The 17,809-nt window shown below is 39.8% G+C and overlaps 1 protein-coding gene across 2 annotated transcripts in view; it reads left to right on the forward strand.

Annotated features, from left to right (window-relative positions):
- The window catches only part of CNTNAP5 (contactin associated protein family member 5), a 984,962-nt gene that overhangs the window by 611,241 nt on the left and 355,912 nt on the right, over positions 1-17,809 (forward strand). For both annotated transcript variants that reach the window (XM_061135035.1, XM_061135036.1), the window contains exon 11: positions 149-255. In XM_061135035.1, the coding sequence (XP_060991018.1) occupies positions 149-255 (107 nt within the window). The remainder of the gene's footprint in view (positions 1-148; positions 256-17,809) is intronic.

Below are 17,809 nucleotides of genomic sequence, written 5' to 3' on the forward strand. Positions count from 1 at the left end.
TAGGTTCACATATTCAAGTCTCACTTAGCTCTAGTAGTGTAGCCGACTGACTCGCACCGCTAACTCATTTAGTTGAACGTAAGACATCCCTCTCCTTGTTTGCGTTGCCTTGGCTCACTTGATTTGACTTCGCTCCGTCTCCCACTAGGTGCTTGCCAAACTACTGCGAGCACGGAGGAAGCTGCTCCCAGTCCTGGACGGCCTTCGGCTGTAACTGCAGCGGCACAGGCTACGTCGGGGCCACCTGCCATGACTGTGAGTAGGCTCGGGGTTCCCCGGTCCCCCTTCTAGGGCAGAATCCAGGAGTGCAGGGAGAGTGTCGGAATATTAACACAGTCAACACAGGGTGGGCACTTTGTATTCCTTCACTCGTCGTGTGTTCCCTGAGAGGCGAGTCTATGCCAACGCTGTGCAGAGCACGGAGGATGCACTGGTGCAAAGCCGTGTCATTCTGGAGCCCAAGGTTTACCATGAAGACAGACAGAAAGGGGGGTGATTGTTGAGCCAGAGACAAGTCAAGGTGCTGAAGGCATATAAAGGTGATCCATGAAGTCAACTGCCTTGTCTAACGGGCTAAGTTAGGCTGTGCAGTAAGGAACCCGCATCTCAGTGGCCTAAGTAATAAGCAGCTGAGTCATGCCTATGTTACCTACACAGCACAGGTCTACAGGGGACCAACTCCTCCAAAGGCGTTCTCCTTCTGGGAGGCTGACAGAGACTTCATCATCGGGAATAATGCTACGGCAGGAAGAAGGAAGCCCAAGGAAACATGTGCTTTTAGAAGCTTTTACCTGGGACTTCCCTGGCAGTTTAGTGATTAAGACTCCATGGCTTCACTGAAGGGGTGCTGGTTTGCTCCCTGGGAGTGCCAAACATTACTTCTGCTCATATCCCATTGGCCAAGCAAAGTCATGTGGGTACCTAACGTCAAGAGGGAAGGAGGTCTCACCTTACCATGGGATCTGAGGCAACAGCTCGCAGGTTTGCTGATAAGTACTGACACTGTCTGCATGCCCATGATGGGGAGGCTTCAGATGGAAGGTTTGAGCTGATCCTGTAGTAGGGATGTGGTAGACAAGAAAAAAGAAAAAGGAAACTGAATCTGCAATTATTTGGGGATAGCTGGAGAATGCTGACAGTAAATAGTAAGAAAGGAAGCAGAAACTGAGGAGGCTGGGGCACGCAAAGAAGAAGGAGTGAGGAGGAAAAAAGAAAGGAAGAACATGAGTCCTGACGCCCATCATTTTATATTCTCGTCAGGGTTATAATAAAAAACACATGTTGAAATAGAGAAGGTTTGGCATTTGGAGGATTATTTGTAAGCTGTATGACATGAACGAAAGTTTAACTGACAAAGATATGATTGGAAGGGGAATTCCCTGGTGGTCAGTGGCAAAGAATCTGCCTGCCCATGAAGAAGATATAGGAATCGCAGATTTGATCCCTAGGTCGGAAAGACCCTCTGGAGGAGGAGATGGCAACCCTCTTCTGTATTCTTGTGGGGAAAGTCCCATGGAAAGAGGATGCTGGCAGGCAACAGGCAGGTTACAAAGAGTTGGACGTGGCTGAGTACACACGCATGACTGGCAAGTGCTGGCTACAGTTGTAGGAGACTTCACAGAAAATATGGACTTTGAAATTGACTTAGAAGGTAGAAGCATGGGAGAAGGGCCTTCTAGAATAATGTAAGAGCCAAGCCAAGGCTGGAGCTCTTCTCAGGACTACAAGGGGAGTATCCCTCAGGGCCTGATCTCACTGCTGCTGCTGCTGCTGCTGCTAAGTCATGCTAGTGTTCCTTAAGCCTCTGCTTTTCCTGGGACGGCACACAGGATGCGGAAAGGGAAAGGTAATTGTCAGCTGGGCTAGAATCAGACTCCGGTCCAGGATGAACAGCATCGGTGCGCTCATCCTTTAGGACCCCCCAGTCATTCTGTGGCCTCTTTTGTACCTTGGAGTTGAATATTCACCAGTGATGGTCATAGAGGAGTCTAAGCAAATCAGAGAAGTAGCCCAGTGGCCGTCGTGGGATGATGTCATTGCTGTTAGTTGTCTGTGAAAGAGATAAGTGCTGCCTGGATTTATAATGATATAACTTTCTTAAAACTTTCTGTTCAGATATGTGGAATAATGGACACTGGACTGAGAGAGATTAGATTTAAATTTGACCAAGCTCTTGCACTTGAACAAGAAGATAATTTTAACACTCCAGAGTTCAGTTTTCTCATGGATCCTGTAAGGGAAAGCAAACTAACTTACTTCTCAGCCTTTTGGCCAAGATCAAGTGTAGTAGAGAGGCTTCCCTGGAGACTCAGTAGTTAAGAATCTGCCTGCCCATGCAGGAGATGCAAGAGATGTGGGTTTGATCCCTGGGTCAGGAAGATCCCCTGGAGTAGGAAATGGCAACCCACTCCAGTATTCTTGCCTGAAAAATTGCATGGACAGAGAAGCCTGGTGAGCTACAGTCCATGGGATCACAAAGAGTTGGACGTGATGGAGTGTGCACCAAGATCTTGGAGACCATTTTAAGGCTAAAATTGCAAGATTTTATTTGAGATTCTCAATAAATACAAAATCTATAAATGTTGAGTCTGGTTCCAGAAACTCATCCCTAAAGAAAAGACTGTAATTGTACAGACACGTTATAGGACACATACAAGACTGTCCAGTCTGTACTGAAGTGCTGCTGTGAGAAACTCAGAGGCAGTCAAATGGCCATCAAGTTAATAGTGAGATGAGATGAGCCTGAAGACTTAAGTCAAAACTATCCAAGTATCTGCCAAGTCACAGGGTAAGATTCCTAAGATTTTTAAAGGTTATTCTGTTCACTTTCAGCAATATTTTGTAAGTCCATCTCTAAAGATGTTCTCCTGCTTTAAATGTATCCATCTATCAGGCTAAAAATAGATTTCCAACTTTATAAAAGTAGTGTGAACTTGAAAGTCGATGGAAGTGAAGTGCTGATTTTCAAAGGAACACTGTCAAAGTTGATGAGCAGGAAACTGAACATATCAAGCCTTAAAAATACCATTCCTTATTTTAAACACCTTCCAGTCTTCCTTTCTGTAACATTGCTCAGTGTCTATACCATTGGCTGTAATGCTATTACATGCATTCTTCCTCTCTGGGCCCCCAGCCAAGGCAGATCAGAGGTGCCTGGGTGGCTGTGAGATTTGGCACACATACCTTGGATGTCTGTTCATTTTAAGAACTTTCCTCCTCTGACTAATCCCTCTTCTTCCTCCAACTGGGTGAGGAGCACTGTTTTGAGTCAGATTTGAGTTGATTGAGTAAATCAAGCCATGCTTTTCTGTCTTCATAAAGCGTGTGCTCTGAATGAGGCACATCAGAAATGAGATCTGGTAAAATACAGGAGACAGGTAAAAGCAAAACAAACCACTTCACAACCCTGCTCATGTGGAAATAGTAATGTCCTTGCTCAACAGGGGTTCATTTTCTTGAAACGGTCATGCATAATCAGAACATTTTTGAAATGTTCTGAAATGTGATGAAAGACCTTCGCATTTTAAAAACATTTCTAATGATATTAAAAACATAATTTCTTGACTACTGGTCTTTTGTCTTTTCATTCTCTTCAGGGTTAGCTTGGTTTCCTCATTCTTGGTGCATCCCAGTAAATGTGAATCAATAGGGCTGACTTAGGACAGAGAGAATTTGCTTCTTTCTGTCTAGTTTTGTGGCTAACAGAGGGATCTGGCTTAATGGAGGGCATGATGAACTCTAAGGAATGGTACAATGGGAATTCTCAAAGTCTTTAAGCATAGTAGGCATAGTATTACAAGTAGATATGTCATGATTCCATTTCAGTTTTCTTTCCTCTTCATCTGATGAAGCATAAAGAACTTGGGCATGCAAATTTTGTGACTTTTCAAACACACTTTGTTCAAAACTTCCTGCTTAAGAAGAGTTGATAAGTATATGGACATGTCCTTCCCCATCTGTGGCAGGGTCCCCATAAGAGGAGGAAATGTGAGACCAACATTTGTCCAATAAACTGACAGTAAACATTATTATCTCTGTAAGTTGTTTTGGTTAGCAGTTTTATCGCCAGAGTTGTATACTATTCACCAGAAGGATGACTGGAAGTGACATAGTATTTTCAGTCCAGATTTGTTTTTAAATTTATTTTTTATTGAAGGATAATTGCTTTAGAGAATTTTGTTGTTTTCTGTCAAACACGAATCAGCCATAGGTATACATATATCCCCTCCCTTCTGAACCCCCCTCCCATCTCCCTCCCCATCCCACCCCTCTAGGTTGATACAGAGTCCTTGTTTGAGTTTCCTGAGACACACAGCAAATTCCTGTTGGCTATCTGTTTTACATATGGTAATGTAAGTTTCCATGTTACTCTTTCCCTAGACTCATCATCTCCTCCCCTGTCCCCATGTCCATAAGTCTGTTCTCCATGTCTGTTTATCCAGTGGTGCGCTATAAATGAGTTCTTCAGTTCCCTTCTCCTAGAGTCCATATATGTGTTAGAATATAATATTTATCTTTCTCTTCCTGACTCACTTCACTCTGTATAATGGGTTCTAGGTTCACCCCCCTCATCAGAACTGACTCAAATGCGTTCAATCCAGATTAAGTCTTGGCAGCCCACCCACTGATCAGATCTTCCAGTCACCAGAGACAGTTACCATGGTTATTGGTTTTCTAAAACGTCCAAGTTTAGAAGGTTGTGTAATTGAAGCCAAATTACTGAGTACTCAATGTATTAATATAGGTCTGTCATGATGTATTATGAATCCAAGTTAAGATTAAAATGAAATTTGGTTATGGGAGCTTAATACATAGATCAATCTACAATGCAACAATAAAGGGAGATGGATATCGTTATTATCTTCATTCTATAGAGGTGCACACTGCAGCCCAGAAGTGTCGCTCACGGTGACAGAGCTATTTATAGCAAATGAAGGATCTGGGGCTGAAATGGAGGTACTCTGACTGGGATGTAAGACAGATCCTATATCTTATTTCTTTTCTCAAACAATAAGACATTTTGAAAACCTCTTTATTTGAACTTAGTGATGGGACATTCATGATGTCCTTAATATTGCTTGACACCCAGTAGAACATCATGATACCAAATAGAAAATTCAGCTCTAGAAGACTTAGAGGTGAGAACAGTTTTATGTTCTAGAATAATAATGAAATCATTCTGGAAGGAAATAGGATAAGTTAGCACTTGAAAGATGGCTCAAATTAAACTAAATACAAGGATGAGGGAAGCCTATTGAAAACAGATTGGCAAGAGCCAAGATGTGATGGTAGAATATATATATAAACTGTGATTTGGGACAATGTATTTATTTGTTGGCTCGAGAAAGGGAAAATAAATAGCTGTTTTCATTCATTGCTAAAGCCCAAATGGTGTTCCTATAAAGCACTTTCCCCTAGGGGAAATCTGAGATCACTTCCCTTTATTACCAAAGCTTTTCACATGTTATTGCAGTATCTATAAATACCACTTTAATGACTATATAATAAATAGCCTATTTAATGACTTTGTTTTTATTCAGCCATTTTAATCTTTCTTGGGGGTGGGGGGTGATTAGCCCTGTATTGTTTCTGAATATTTATTATTATAACCAACCCCACAGTGGACTTTTTTGTGCCTAATAAATTTTAACCTCACATTTTTTTTTTTGTTTTCTTGAGTGGCATTCTTGAGTCAAAGATGATGAATCATTTTAAAGGTTTTGATTCATATTTCAACCTGTTTTTCTAAAATCTTGCTACGGTTTATACTCTGATCACTATTTTTTGAGATATCTTATTTCATCTTCTAAACCAGAATTGTTTACTATATGTTATAAAACCATTTTGCATGTGTTTTTACTAAAATATTTGTATACTGAAACGGAAATTATTATTGACCCTCATGATGAGTCCTAGATGGAAGAAAAAGAGGGTTTTTAGGTGAATTACAATAGGAATAAGATTGTTCCCACAGAATTGTATTTAACCATTCAACAATAAGTACCTTTTTAAAACACATCTGATGTCAGTAACCACACAATGGACAATTACTCTCATATTAAGCAGACTCAGTAAGTGATCCAAGTACTTACTTCTCATCTTCCTTATGTTGCCTAATGAGTGGGGCCATCCTTGATCTTCTCAGCACTTTTGTCTGACCACATTCACATGGCCCCCTTGCAGGGTCTCTCTACGCCTTCTCGGCATTTGCTAATCCTGTTTCACTGCGTAGCCTCTCTGACATCTTAACAATACCTCTAGTGTTCACTTTTCAGCTTGGCAAGAGGATGTCAGCTTTCTTCCTCTCGCAAGCTTGATGTAGTGCCTCTCCCTTTGGGCAATCAATAGCCAGATATTGATTGGGAGCATATCAAGTCATCTGGCTATCAGCCTCTAAGGTAGTCATTACAGAAGGATAACACTTTAGCTGCTTTAGCAGTAGGTAAATGGGCCTCTCACTACATGATATTTCACAGTTGAAACAAAAGGTTGGAAGAGGGTAGGGGCTTCTGCTAATAGGAGTTTTACTTACAAGCAGGACTCATATCTCTTAGCTCAGACCAACTCATATTCTAGTTTTCTTCATGTTTTCTAATAAGATCTAAAGAAAATTCATCTCCATGCTTAACTCTGAATGCCAACAGCAAGTGTTCCAAGATGTAACTAGATATCTAACATAGAAGAAAAAGAAAAAAAAAAAAAAAACAGTAATGAATCATTGAGTCCACACCCTGCTTCATTTTATGACACTAACCACCACCTTTGGTGTCACAATTTTTATTCATATTAACTCCTTTGTGGTGATGATAAACTCCTTTAGGGAAGAACTGTGTCTTGCTTATATTATACTAACCATATTCAAGGAATTTGTAATATGAAGGGCATATCACATAATTGTTGAGACAGTTAAACAGAAAAAAAGATAATTTTTTTCTGGAAATGGAAACTCCATAAAGACAGGATAGTGTCTGAATCTTCTCGAAGTCCCCAGTCTTTGGTCTAATCTGGGACACAGCATAGATATCTGCTGTTTGCTGCACACACAAACAGATAAATCAGATAGGTGCACACAGTAATGGGGAGTTACTGGGCTGAGGGCACTGTCCCTTTCTGGGGGAGGCGAGAAAGTTTTCACAATAATTGACACTTGAGCAGAAGCTTGAAGGATGAGAAAGAAAAAGGACAAGTTGAAGAGACAGAGATACGTGAAAGTTCATGCAGCAGAGAGGATGATGAGATGCTTAGGGCAGTTGGAATCTAGGGTGAAATGGAGGAAGAGAGAGGCAGGATTTGCAGACAGAAGAGAAGGCAGGTGATTCATTGAAAAGGAGCTTGTTTCTCTGTTGAGCACCTCGAAGCCAGCCATGGTGTTTTGGTTTTGTTTTCATACTGAGAATTAACCTGCTAATTATTTTGTTGTTGTTGTTGTTTTACTTATGAGTTTCCTTTTGGGACTCTAACTGTGATGGTATTGTGGAGCACGCACTGAAGTTGGAAGACAGCTTCATGCCGGGGGTCAGGGCACAAAGCGGGTATGTGCTGGGTGCAAGGGAGAAATACAATGCTATTTGCAATTGTGTGAGCAGCAAATAATGAGGGTGAGAACAAGCTGGGAAGAAGGGACCCTACTTGAAAGGCATATCTAAACTTGGATCAAACAAACTTGAAGACAAATCAAATCAAATACAGCAGAGAGAAGGATGACTTTTAGCTTTGTAACTTGGAAGACTTCATGAATGAAGGATGTGGTGACTAAGTCCCCAGGTTGGTCTGTGCCTGACAGCCTTGCGTCAAATCCAGGCTCTGCAACTTACAAGATGTATAACCTAGGGCAAGTTATGTGAGCTTCATGTGCTTTAATGTCCTCATTGTGATATGTGGCGAAGACTACCAGCCGCCTCGTGGAAGTATCATGAGGATTAGATAAAAGAATCCCCATAAAGTATTTAGCCTGGTGCCTGGCGAATGCAAAGTTTCTGATCATCTGAACAGAGAGAGGACGTGGAGACAGAGGGGAAGACTTTGCAGACGCTGTCTTCAGTTCAGTTTGGGACATGATATTTGCCCGGAGCAATGCTCCCAGTGCAACAGTACCTAGATATCCCAGAACCAGGTTGTCCACGGGGAAGGTCAGAATCACTGGGTATATAGTTGTTGAAGCCTTTTGAGTAGATGGAGTCAATCAGATATTGGTCAATAAATCTGGTACCTGCAATGTAAAACTTCACTCCCAAGACTTTTAAGGGTCTCAAGAAGACATACAACTGAGACACAATTAAAGAGGGAAGCATGAGGAAAGAAAGGGGGAGAAATAAGAAAAAGTGATAAACTGAAAAGCAGAAGAGAAGTGTTCTGAGAATAGATAATAAACAGAAATATCCAAGTGATGTTCCCAAGATTACTTCTCCATCATGGTGAAGGGTCATAGCTGAATGACCAGCTGGATGTTTAAATAAGAAGTTGGAGAAAAACACAGTAAGTGAAAGAAAGACACCATTTTTTAAAGTTTATTTTTAACTAATCAATTGTTTATTGAACTATGGTTGATTTGCAGTGCTGTGTTAGTTTTAGATACAAAGCAAAGTAATTCAGTTACACATGCACACACATGCACATATTCTTAATAAGATTCTTTATTCCATTATAGGTTATTACCACATATTGAATGTAGTTCATGTCTATGGCCATACCACCTCCATTGCCCAGTCTCATCCGGCTACGGTTCCCTGTGCCATACAGTAGAACCTTGCTGTTTACTTATGCACAGTAGTGTGTGCATATCAATCCCTAACTCCTGAATTATTCCTCCTTCCTTACCAAAGGGTAACCTTAAGTTTGTTTTCTATGTCTGTGAATCTGTTTCTGTTCTGTAAATTAGTTCATTTGTGTCATTTTTTATATTCTACATATAAACAATACCATATAACATTTGTCTTTGGTTTGCTTCACTTAGTATGATAATCTCTAGGTCCTTCCATGTTCCTGCAAATGGCATTATTTCCTTCTTTTTTATGGCTGAGGAGTATTACATTGTATATATGTACTACATCTTCTTTGGGCTTCCCAGGTGGTGCTAATGGTAAAGAATCTGCCTACCAATGCAGGAGATGCAAGGGATGCGGATTCGATCCCTGGTTTGGGAAGATCCCCTGGAGAAGGAAATGGCATCCCACTCCAGTATGCTTGCCTTGGAAATTCCGTGGACAGAGGACCTGGTAGTCTATGGTTTGTGGGTTGGAAAAGAGTCAGGCATGACTGTGCAACTGAACACACGCACAGCCTCTCCTTTACCTGTTCGCCCGTTGATGGACATTGAGCTTGTTTCTCTGTCTGGGCTATTGTAAATAGTGCTGCTATGAACATAGGGGTGCATGCGTCTTTTCAAATTAGAGTTTTGTCCAGATATATGCCCAGGAGTGGTATTGCTGGATCGTTTTTGGTATTGCTGGACAGCTCTATTTTTCATTTTTTTTAAAACCACCATATTGTTCTACTGTTTGGCTGCATCAGTTTACAGTCCCATCAACTTTGTAGGAGTATTCTCTTTTCAGGAGAATTCGTTGCTTGTTAACTATCTAAGTGTTGTCAGGATTCAGGTGATTCAAAATCGTATGTGCCATTGCAATGATTTTCCTCTCCTTCAGGAGGAAGGACTGATATCTTTCATCTTGTAATAAACAAGTAATTCCATGCAGTCATGTGCTTGAGTCTGATTGCAAGGTGCCTGTTAGTCTGCAAAAAGGGAGATCCGAAGATACTGAACTGATGTGAAAAGCTTGTTGGAGGAGTGACCAGGCCCGAACACAAGGACTGGGCTTGGTAGGCAGAGAAGTCTTAGGAGAGTGTTTTTCAAGGGTGAGAATCAAAGGGCTGATTTGAAATAAGGATGAGCATCGACAGTGTTTGAGTTTCACTCAAGGCACAGCCTAAGGGCAGGAGAGAGCGCGTTCACTGCGCTTCTTGTAAGTGTCCCGCACGTACGTCCTGGGCAGTTTACACAGTTCGCCTCACTCTCCGAGGCGCCGTTGCAGCCTTAGCCCTGAGCTTGTTGGGCTGTGACTTCTTGAAACCACAGGGTCTTCACATGTGCCGATCTCCTGACCAGAGAGTCTTCTCACGCTTTCTCTGCTCCAGCAGCTTTGTTCCCTCCTGCATGAAGCCTCGCCAGATCTTTCCTCGATGCTGCTTCTCTTTGCCCCTTTAGCCCCCACACACTCACACGTCACTAATTCCACCATATCAAATGTAAATATTTAGTTCCTATTTTTCTTCCTAAACTGTCATTTTTTGTTTGTTTGTTTGTTTATATCTGGTCCCTATTGGCTGAGAATCAATGAATGTAAAATTTAAAAAAACTACTGTGTTCATTGATTAGCTCTAGTAATTTTCTGGTAGAGTCTTTAGGGTTTTCTATGTAGAGGATCATGTCATCTGCAAACAGTGAGAGTTTTACTTCTTCTTTTCCTATCTGGATTCCTTTTACTTCTTTTTCTGCTCTGATTGCTGTGGCCAGAACTTCCAACACTATGTTGAATAGTACTGATGAGAGTGGGCACCCTTGTCTTGTTCCTGATTTCAGGGGAAATGCCTTCAATTCTTCACCATTGAGGGTGATGCTTGCTGTGGGTTTGTCATATATAGCTTTTATTATGTTGAGGTATGTTCCTTCTATTCCTGCTTTTTGGAGAGTTTTAATCATAAATGAGTGTTGAATTTTGTCAAAGGCTTTCTCTGCATCTATTGAGATAATCATATGGTTTTTATCTTTCAATTTGTTAATGTGGTGTATTACATTGATTGATTTGCGGATATTAAAGAATCCTTGCATTCCTGGGATAAAGCCCACTTGGTCATGGTGTATGATTTTTTTAATATGTTGTTGGATTCTGTTTGCTAGAATTTTGTTAAGGATTTTTGCATCTATGTTCATCAGTGATATTGGCCTGGAGTTTTCTTTTTTTGTGGCATCTTTGTCTGGTTTTGGAATTAGGGTGATGGTGGCCTCATAGAATGAGTTTGGAAGCTTACCTTCTTCTGCAATTTTCTGGAAGAGTTTGAGTAAGATAGGTGTTAGCTCTTCTCTAAATTTTTGGTAGAATTCAGCTGTGAAGCCATCTGGTCCTGGGCTTTTGTTTGCTGGAAGATTTTTGATGACAGTTTCGATTTCCTTGCTTGTGATGGGTCTGTTAAGATCTTCTATTTCTTCCTGGTTCAGTTTTGGAAAGTTATACTTTTCTAAGAATTTGTCCATTTCATCCAAGTTGTCCATTTTATTGGCATAGAGCTGCTGGTAGTAGTCTCTTATGATCCTTTGTATTTCAGTGTTGTCTGTTGTGATCTCTCCATTTTCATTTCTAATTTTGTTAATTTGGTTTTTCTCTCTTTGTTTCTTAATGAGTCTTGCTAATGATTTGTCAATTTTGTTTATTTTTTCAAAAAACCAGCTTTTAGCTTTGTTGATTTTTGCTATGGTCTCTTTAGTTTCTTTTGCATTTATTTCTGCCCTGATTTTTAAGATTTCTTTCCTTCTGCTAACTCTGGGGTTCTTCATTTCTTCCTTCTCTAATTGCTTTAGGTGTAGAGATAGGTTATTTAATTGGTTTTTTTCCTGTTTCTTGATGTAAGCCTGTAATGCTATGAACCTTCCCCTTAGCACTGCTTTTACAGTGTCCCATAGGTTTTGGGTTGTTGTGTTTTCATTTTCATTCATTTCTATACATATGTTGATTTCTTTTTTGATTTCTTCTGTGATTTGTTGGTTATTCAGAAGCGTGTTATTTAGCCTCCATATGTTTGAAGTTTTAACAATTTTTTCCCTGTAATTGAGATCTAATCTTACTGCACTGTGGTCAGAAAAGATGACTAGAATGATTTCAATTTTTTTGAATTTTCCAAGACCAGATTTATGGCCCAGGATGTGATCTATTCTGGAGAAGGTTCCGTGTGCACTTGAGAAAAAGGTGAAGTTGATTGTTTTGGGGTGAAATGTCCTATAGATATCAATTAGGTCTAGCTGGTCCATTGTGTCATTTAAGGTTTGTGTTTCCTTGTTAATTTTCCGTTTAGTTGATCTATCCATAGTTGTGAGTGGGGTATTAAAGTCTCCCACTATTATTGTGTTACTATTAATTTCCTCTTTCATACTCGTTAGCGTTTGCCGTACATATTGCGGTGCTCCTATGTTGGGTGCATATATATTTATAATTGTTATAATTAACACACAGAAATCCCTTGCATTCCTATATACTAACAATGAAAAAACAGACAGAGAAATTAAGGAAACAATACCATTCACCATTGCAACAAAAAGAATACAATACTTAGGAGTATATCTACCTAAAGAAACAAAGGACCTATACATAGAAAACTATAAAACACTGATGAAAGAAATCAAAGAGGACACAAACAGATGGAGAAACATACCGTGTTCATGGATTGGAAGAATTAATATTGTCAAAATGGCTATTCTACCCAAAGCAGTCTATAGATTCAATGCAATCCCTATCAAGCTACCAACGGTATTTTTCACAGAACTAGACCAAAGAATTTCACAATTTGTATGGAAATACAAAAAACCTCGAATAGCCAAAGTAATCTTGAGAAAGAAGAATGGAGCTGGAGGAATCAACCTGCCTGACTTCAGACTCTACTACAAAGCCACAGTCATCAAGACAGTATGGTACTGGCACAAAGACAGAAATATAGATCAATGGAACAGAATAGAAAGCCCAGAGATAAATCCACGAACCTATGGACACCTTATCTTTGACAAAGGAGGCAAGGATATACAATGGAAAAAAGACAACCTCTTTAACAAGTGGTGCTGGGAAAACTGGTCAACCACTTGTAAAAGAATGAAACTAGAACACTTTCTAACACCATACACAAAAATAAACTCAAAATGGATTAAAGATCTAAATGTAAGACCAGAAACTATAAAACTCCTAGAGGAGAACATAGGCAAAACACTCTCCGACATAAATCAAAGCAAGATCCTCTATGACCCACCTCCCAGAATATTGGAAATAAAAGCAAAACTAAACAAATGGGACCTAATGAAACTTAAAAGCTTTTGCACTACAAAGGAAACTATAAGTAAAGTGAAAAGACAGCCCTCAGATTGGGAGAAAATAATAGCAAATGAAGAAACAGACAAAGGATTAATCTCAAAAATATACAAGCAACTCCTGCAGCTGAATTCCAGAAAAATAAATGACCCAATCAAAAAATGGGCCAAAGAACTAAACAGACATTTCTCCAAAGAAGACATACAGATGGCTAACAAACACATGAAAAGATGCTCAACATCACTCATTATTAGAGAAATGCAAATCAAAACCACAATGAGGTACCATTACACGCCAGTCAGGATGGCTGCTATCCAAAAGTCTACAAGCAATAAATGCTGGAGAGGGTGTGGAGAAAAGGGAACCCTCTTCCACTGTTGGTGGGAATGCAAACTAGTACAGCCGCTATGGAAAAGAGTGTGGAGATTTCTTAAAAAACTGGAAATAGAACTGCCATATGACCCAGCAATCCCACTTCTGGGCATACACACTGAGGAAACCAGATCTGAAAGAGACACGTGCACCCCAATGTTCATCGCAGCACTGTTTATAATAGCCAGGACATGGAAGCAACCTAGATGCCCATCAGCAGATGAATGGATAAGGAAGCTGTGGTACATATACACCATGGAATATTACTCAGCCATTAAAAAGAATTCATTTGAACCAGTCCTAATGAGATGGATGAAGCTGGAGCCCATTATACAGAGTGAAGTAAGCCAGAAAGATAAAGAACATTACAGCATACTGACACATGTATATGGAATTTAGAAAGGTGATAACGATAACCCTATATGCAGAACAGAAAAAGAGACACAGAAATACAGAACAGACTTTTGAACTTTGTGGGAGAATGTGAGGGTGGGATATTTCAAAGGAACAGCATGTATGCTATCTATGGTGAAACAGATCACCAGCCCAGGTGGGATGCACGAGACAAGTGCTCTGGCCTGGTGCGCTGGGAAGACCCAGGGGAATCGGGTGGAGAGGGAGGTGGGAGGGGGGATCGGGATTGGGAATACATGTAAATCCATGGCTGATTCATATCAATGTATGACAAAACCCACTGGAAAAAAAAAAAATAATAATTAAAAAAAAAAAAAAAAAAACTACTGTGGTAAAAGTAGCATAATGTAAAACACGCCATCTCAGCCATATTTGACTGTACAGTACCGTGATGCTGAGGACAGTAACACTCTTGTGCAACTCTCACTAATATTCGTCTCTAGAATTCTTCACTTTCCTAAACTGAAACTGTGCACCCGTTAAACATGAACTCCCCACCCCCCTCCCTACCCCTCTGGCCCCTGGCATCTACCAATGTATTTCTGACTCTATGAATGTGACTGTTCTATGTACCTCATATAAGTGGAATCAAACAGCATTTGTCGGCACCTACAGGATATCAGAGTGCATTTTTAAGGTTAGCTTAATATACGTCCTGCAGACATTGTACCTTCTATCTTTCCTGTGCTACGCAGTAGTTCCTCACTGGTTATCTATTTTATACATGGTAGTGTATATGTGTCAGCCCCAATATCCCAATTCATCCCACGCCCTTCTCTCCCCTTGATGTCCACCCATTTGTTTTCTACCTCTGTGTCTGTATTTCCACTTTGGAAATAGGGTCATCTGTGCTAATGCTTAAAGCCACAAAGCTGGTGGAAGTGGGATTGAACTCAGTTTTAAATGATTCAAAAGCATTTCCTTATCACATTCAAACATCTCTAAATAGAAGAAAGGGGCTTCCCAGTTGGTGCTAGTGGTAAAGAAACCATCTGCCAATACAGGAGACATAAGAGACATGAGTTCAGTCCCTGGGTCAGAAAGATCCTTTGGAGAAGGGCATGGCAATCCACTCCAGTATTCTTGCCTGGAGAATCCCATGGACAGAGGACCTTGGTGGGCTGTACAGTCTACAGGATCACAAAGAGTCAGACACAACTGAAGCAACTTAGCATGCACAAGTGGAATAAAAAGCATGCTTAAATATTTTATGGAACATGCTAGGATTATAAGCAAACAGATACGAAGACTTCTGCTTAGACAGGAGGAGGAATGAAGGTTGTATATTCACCTCGGATCGATTCTCTTCCTTTTGAACACATCATTAACGATTTAAGTTTCCCACAGTCATTTCCTCCATGGTGAGTTGTTTTATTTGGTCTTTCCTTTCTCTTTCTCTCCGTCCTTCCCTCCACCTCCCCTTCCCCTCATTAATTGAAGCTGCGGTAAAGCTAACTTCAAATGCTTACATCGGTTTGACAATGTGCAAAAAAATGTAATCACAAGATTTGACTTTATTCCAAATCCTTAGAAGCAACAAAAGATCCCCAAATATGAAAGTAGATAATTAACTGGGGATAATTTAATTGTTGATGTTGTCTTTCTTTGGAAACCATTGATATTTACTTTAAACACTGAATGGGAAAAATGTACATCTATTTCTAATGTATTTCAATCAACAAAAGACTAATTGCCATAGAAATAGAAAGCTCTGGTATATCTCATGAGTTAGAAGTAATCTGGACTGGATAGATACATGTTAAACTTAATATATGAAGAAACATTTTCCATCTGTGCCTCAGACAGATCTATGTTATATTTATAGCTTTTTAGTCTTGGACAAGTTATTTACCATTTTTCAGCCTCAGTTGCTTGATCTTTAAAACAATAAAACCTCATTTAAACAGTTACTATATAGATTGGAAGCAAGGGATGAAAAATATCTTGCATAATCTTTGGGATCTGGCATTTCCATGTTAAATGGTGTCTGTTATATGTGTAAAATTATGTTTGTGAAAGTTTTGGTATATTTTTCATGTAAGTCGTTCAATGATTTGTGTTCCTATGCTACCAAATCATAAGGCTATAAAACACTTTTTACATTGTAGTTTACTAAACAGGTATTAGAGTCTGGCACATATGTTGCCATTGGTGAAGTTATAGTAGACAGATAAATGTCACAGAAAGAAGCCCAGTCTAGGCTCAGGAGGCCTGAGTCAAATCTATCTGTCATAAATGACCTTAGGCAAATCACATATTTCTTGTAACCTATATTCTTCAGGGGTGCAGTGTTGATTATCAGGGATTATATATGGTCACAATGAAAGAAGCTTTGATTGGCTCCAGTTGTATGGCTTGGAACAAATGTGTTGACTTCCCATCGTGTGAAGTCTTCACAACAAACTTCACAACAGTTTGTTATCATACTGTAAAATTTCTATGTCTCACCTTTGCCATTTTCTGATGTTCTAGCTCAGATTATATTTGCCCATCTTTATCTTGAAAAGCAAAAAAATAATGTAAACTTGAGGGGTATGAAGGTCTCAGATGTTTCAAGCTCTTGCATACTTCCACTGAAGCTTGTGGTTGAGCTGAACTGCTGTGATTTTTATTTGGAATGAATCAGCTAAAAGAATAATGAGAGCAATGAGCAATAAGAGACTGAGAGAAAGTGAGATTGCGTAATATAGTTTTACCAATTCTGTTTTGAATAATAGAGTGAGGCTGGACTTTAAATTGTCAGGAAAGATTTCTCAGTGTGCTCAGTTTGAATTTTCTGGACATATTTTGCATTTGTAATTCAGAGATAAAATTTAGAAAATATCCCTTTATCCATTAAAATTCTGTAATGCAGTAACACTGTGACCTGTGGCAAGTAATTTCACTGATTTGATCCCTCCTTGTGCCTTATAACAGAGGAAAATAATAGACTCTGTCCCTTACTGCAACTGGAATAAACTCATGAATCAATGGGCATGGAATCCCTTTGACAAGTCTGAGTCTAATCCTTCCTCACAGAGTCCTTCATCCTATACATTTACATCATTTTGTTCCCACGGTGACCTTGATGAGGACAAAGCAAGTATTCAGGAAAAGGGCCCAAGAGTAATTTAGGATGGAGAGCCCAAGAATGTTCAATGATAAGGCGAGCAGGGCTCAAACCTGGATGTTCTTATTGTCTCTGACTTTGTCAGTGTGAGTATCCTTCGAAAGGTTCTCCAGTTATACCGTGCCCCAGAAAACATGAATTACTAGTGAAATTCTGAGGTTGATTTAGCACTTTTGTTACTTGGGCTTCCCTGGCGGCTCAGACAGTAAAGAATCTGCCTACAATGAAGGAGACCTGGGATCTACCCCTGTATGGGGAAAATCCCCTGGAGGAGGGCATGTTAACTGACTCCAATATTCTTGCCTGGAGAATTCCATGGACAGAGGAGCCTAGAAGGCTGCAGTCCGTGGAGTTGCAAAGAGTCAGACATGACTGAGTGACTAACACTTTTTTTTGGTAACTTATTTTCTAAAAGAAATTCTGAGTCTGTTACTGCTCAACTTCAAATCCTATATCATCCCCATTATCTCATTGATAAAATCCCTGCTTCTCAGTTCCAGTAAGTGTGACTTCTCATCACATGGCACCCTCCTAAACCCCAGTAGTTTCAATTGCATTCCCATATGGGTCAAGTTATATTGGTACTCACTGACTATCCATCCCTTAAATGCCTTAGATTCTTTTTAATTTTTACTGAAGTGAAGTTGTTTTACAATGTGTTATTTTCTGCTTACAGCAAAATGAATCAGTTATACATATACATCTATCTCCTCTTTTTTGAATTTCCTTCCCATTTAGGTTACCACAGAACATTGAGTAGTTTATCACTCCATTCTTTTTTTTTTTGTCAAATGTGTTATTTTATTTTTATTGAAGTAGAGTCTATGTACAATTTTATAGAAGTATC

The sequence above is a fragment of the Dama dama genome, chromosome 33, assembly GCF_033118175.1.
Source record: "Dama dama isolate Ldn47 chromosome 33, ASM3311817v1, whole genome shotgun sequence".
NCBI lineage: Eukaryota > Metazoa > Chordata > Mammalia > Artiodactyla > Cervidae > Dama > Dama dama.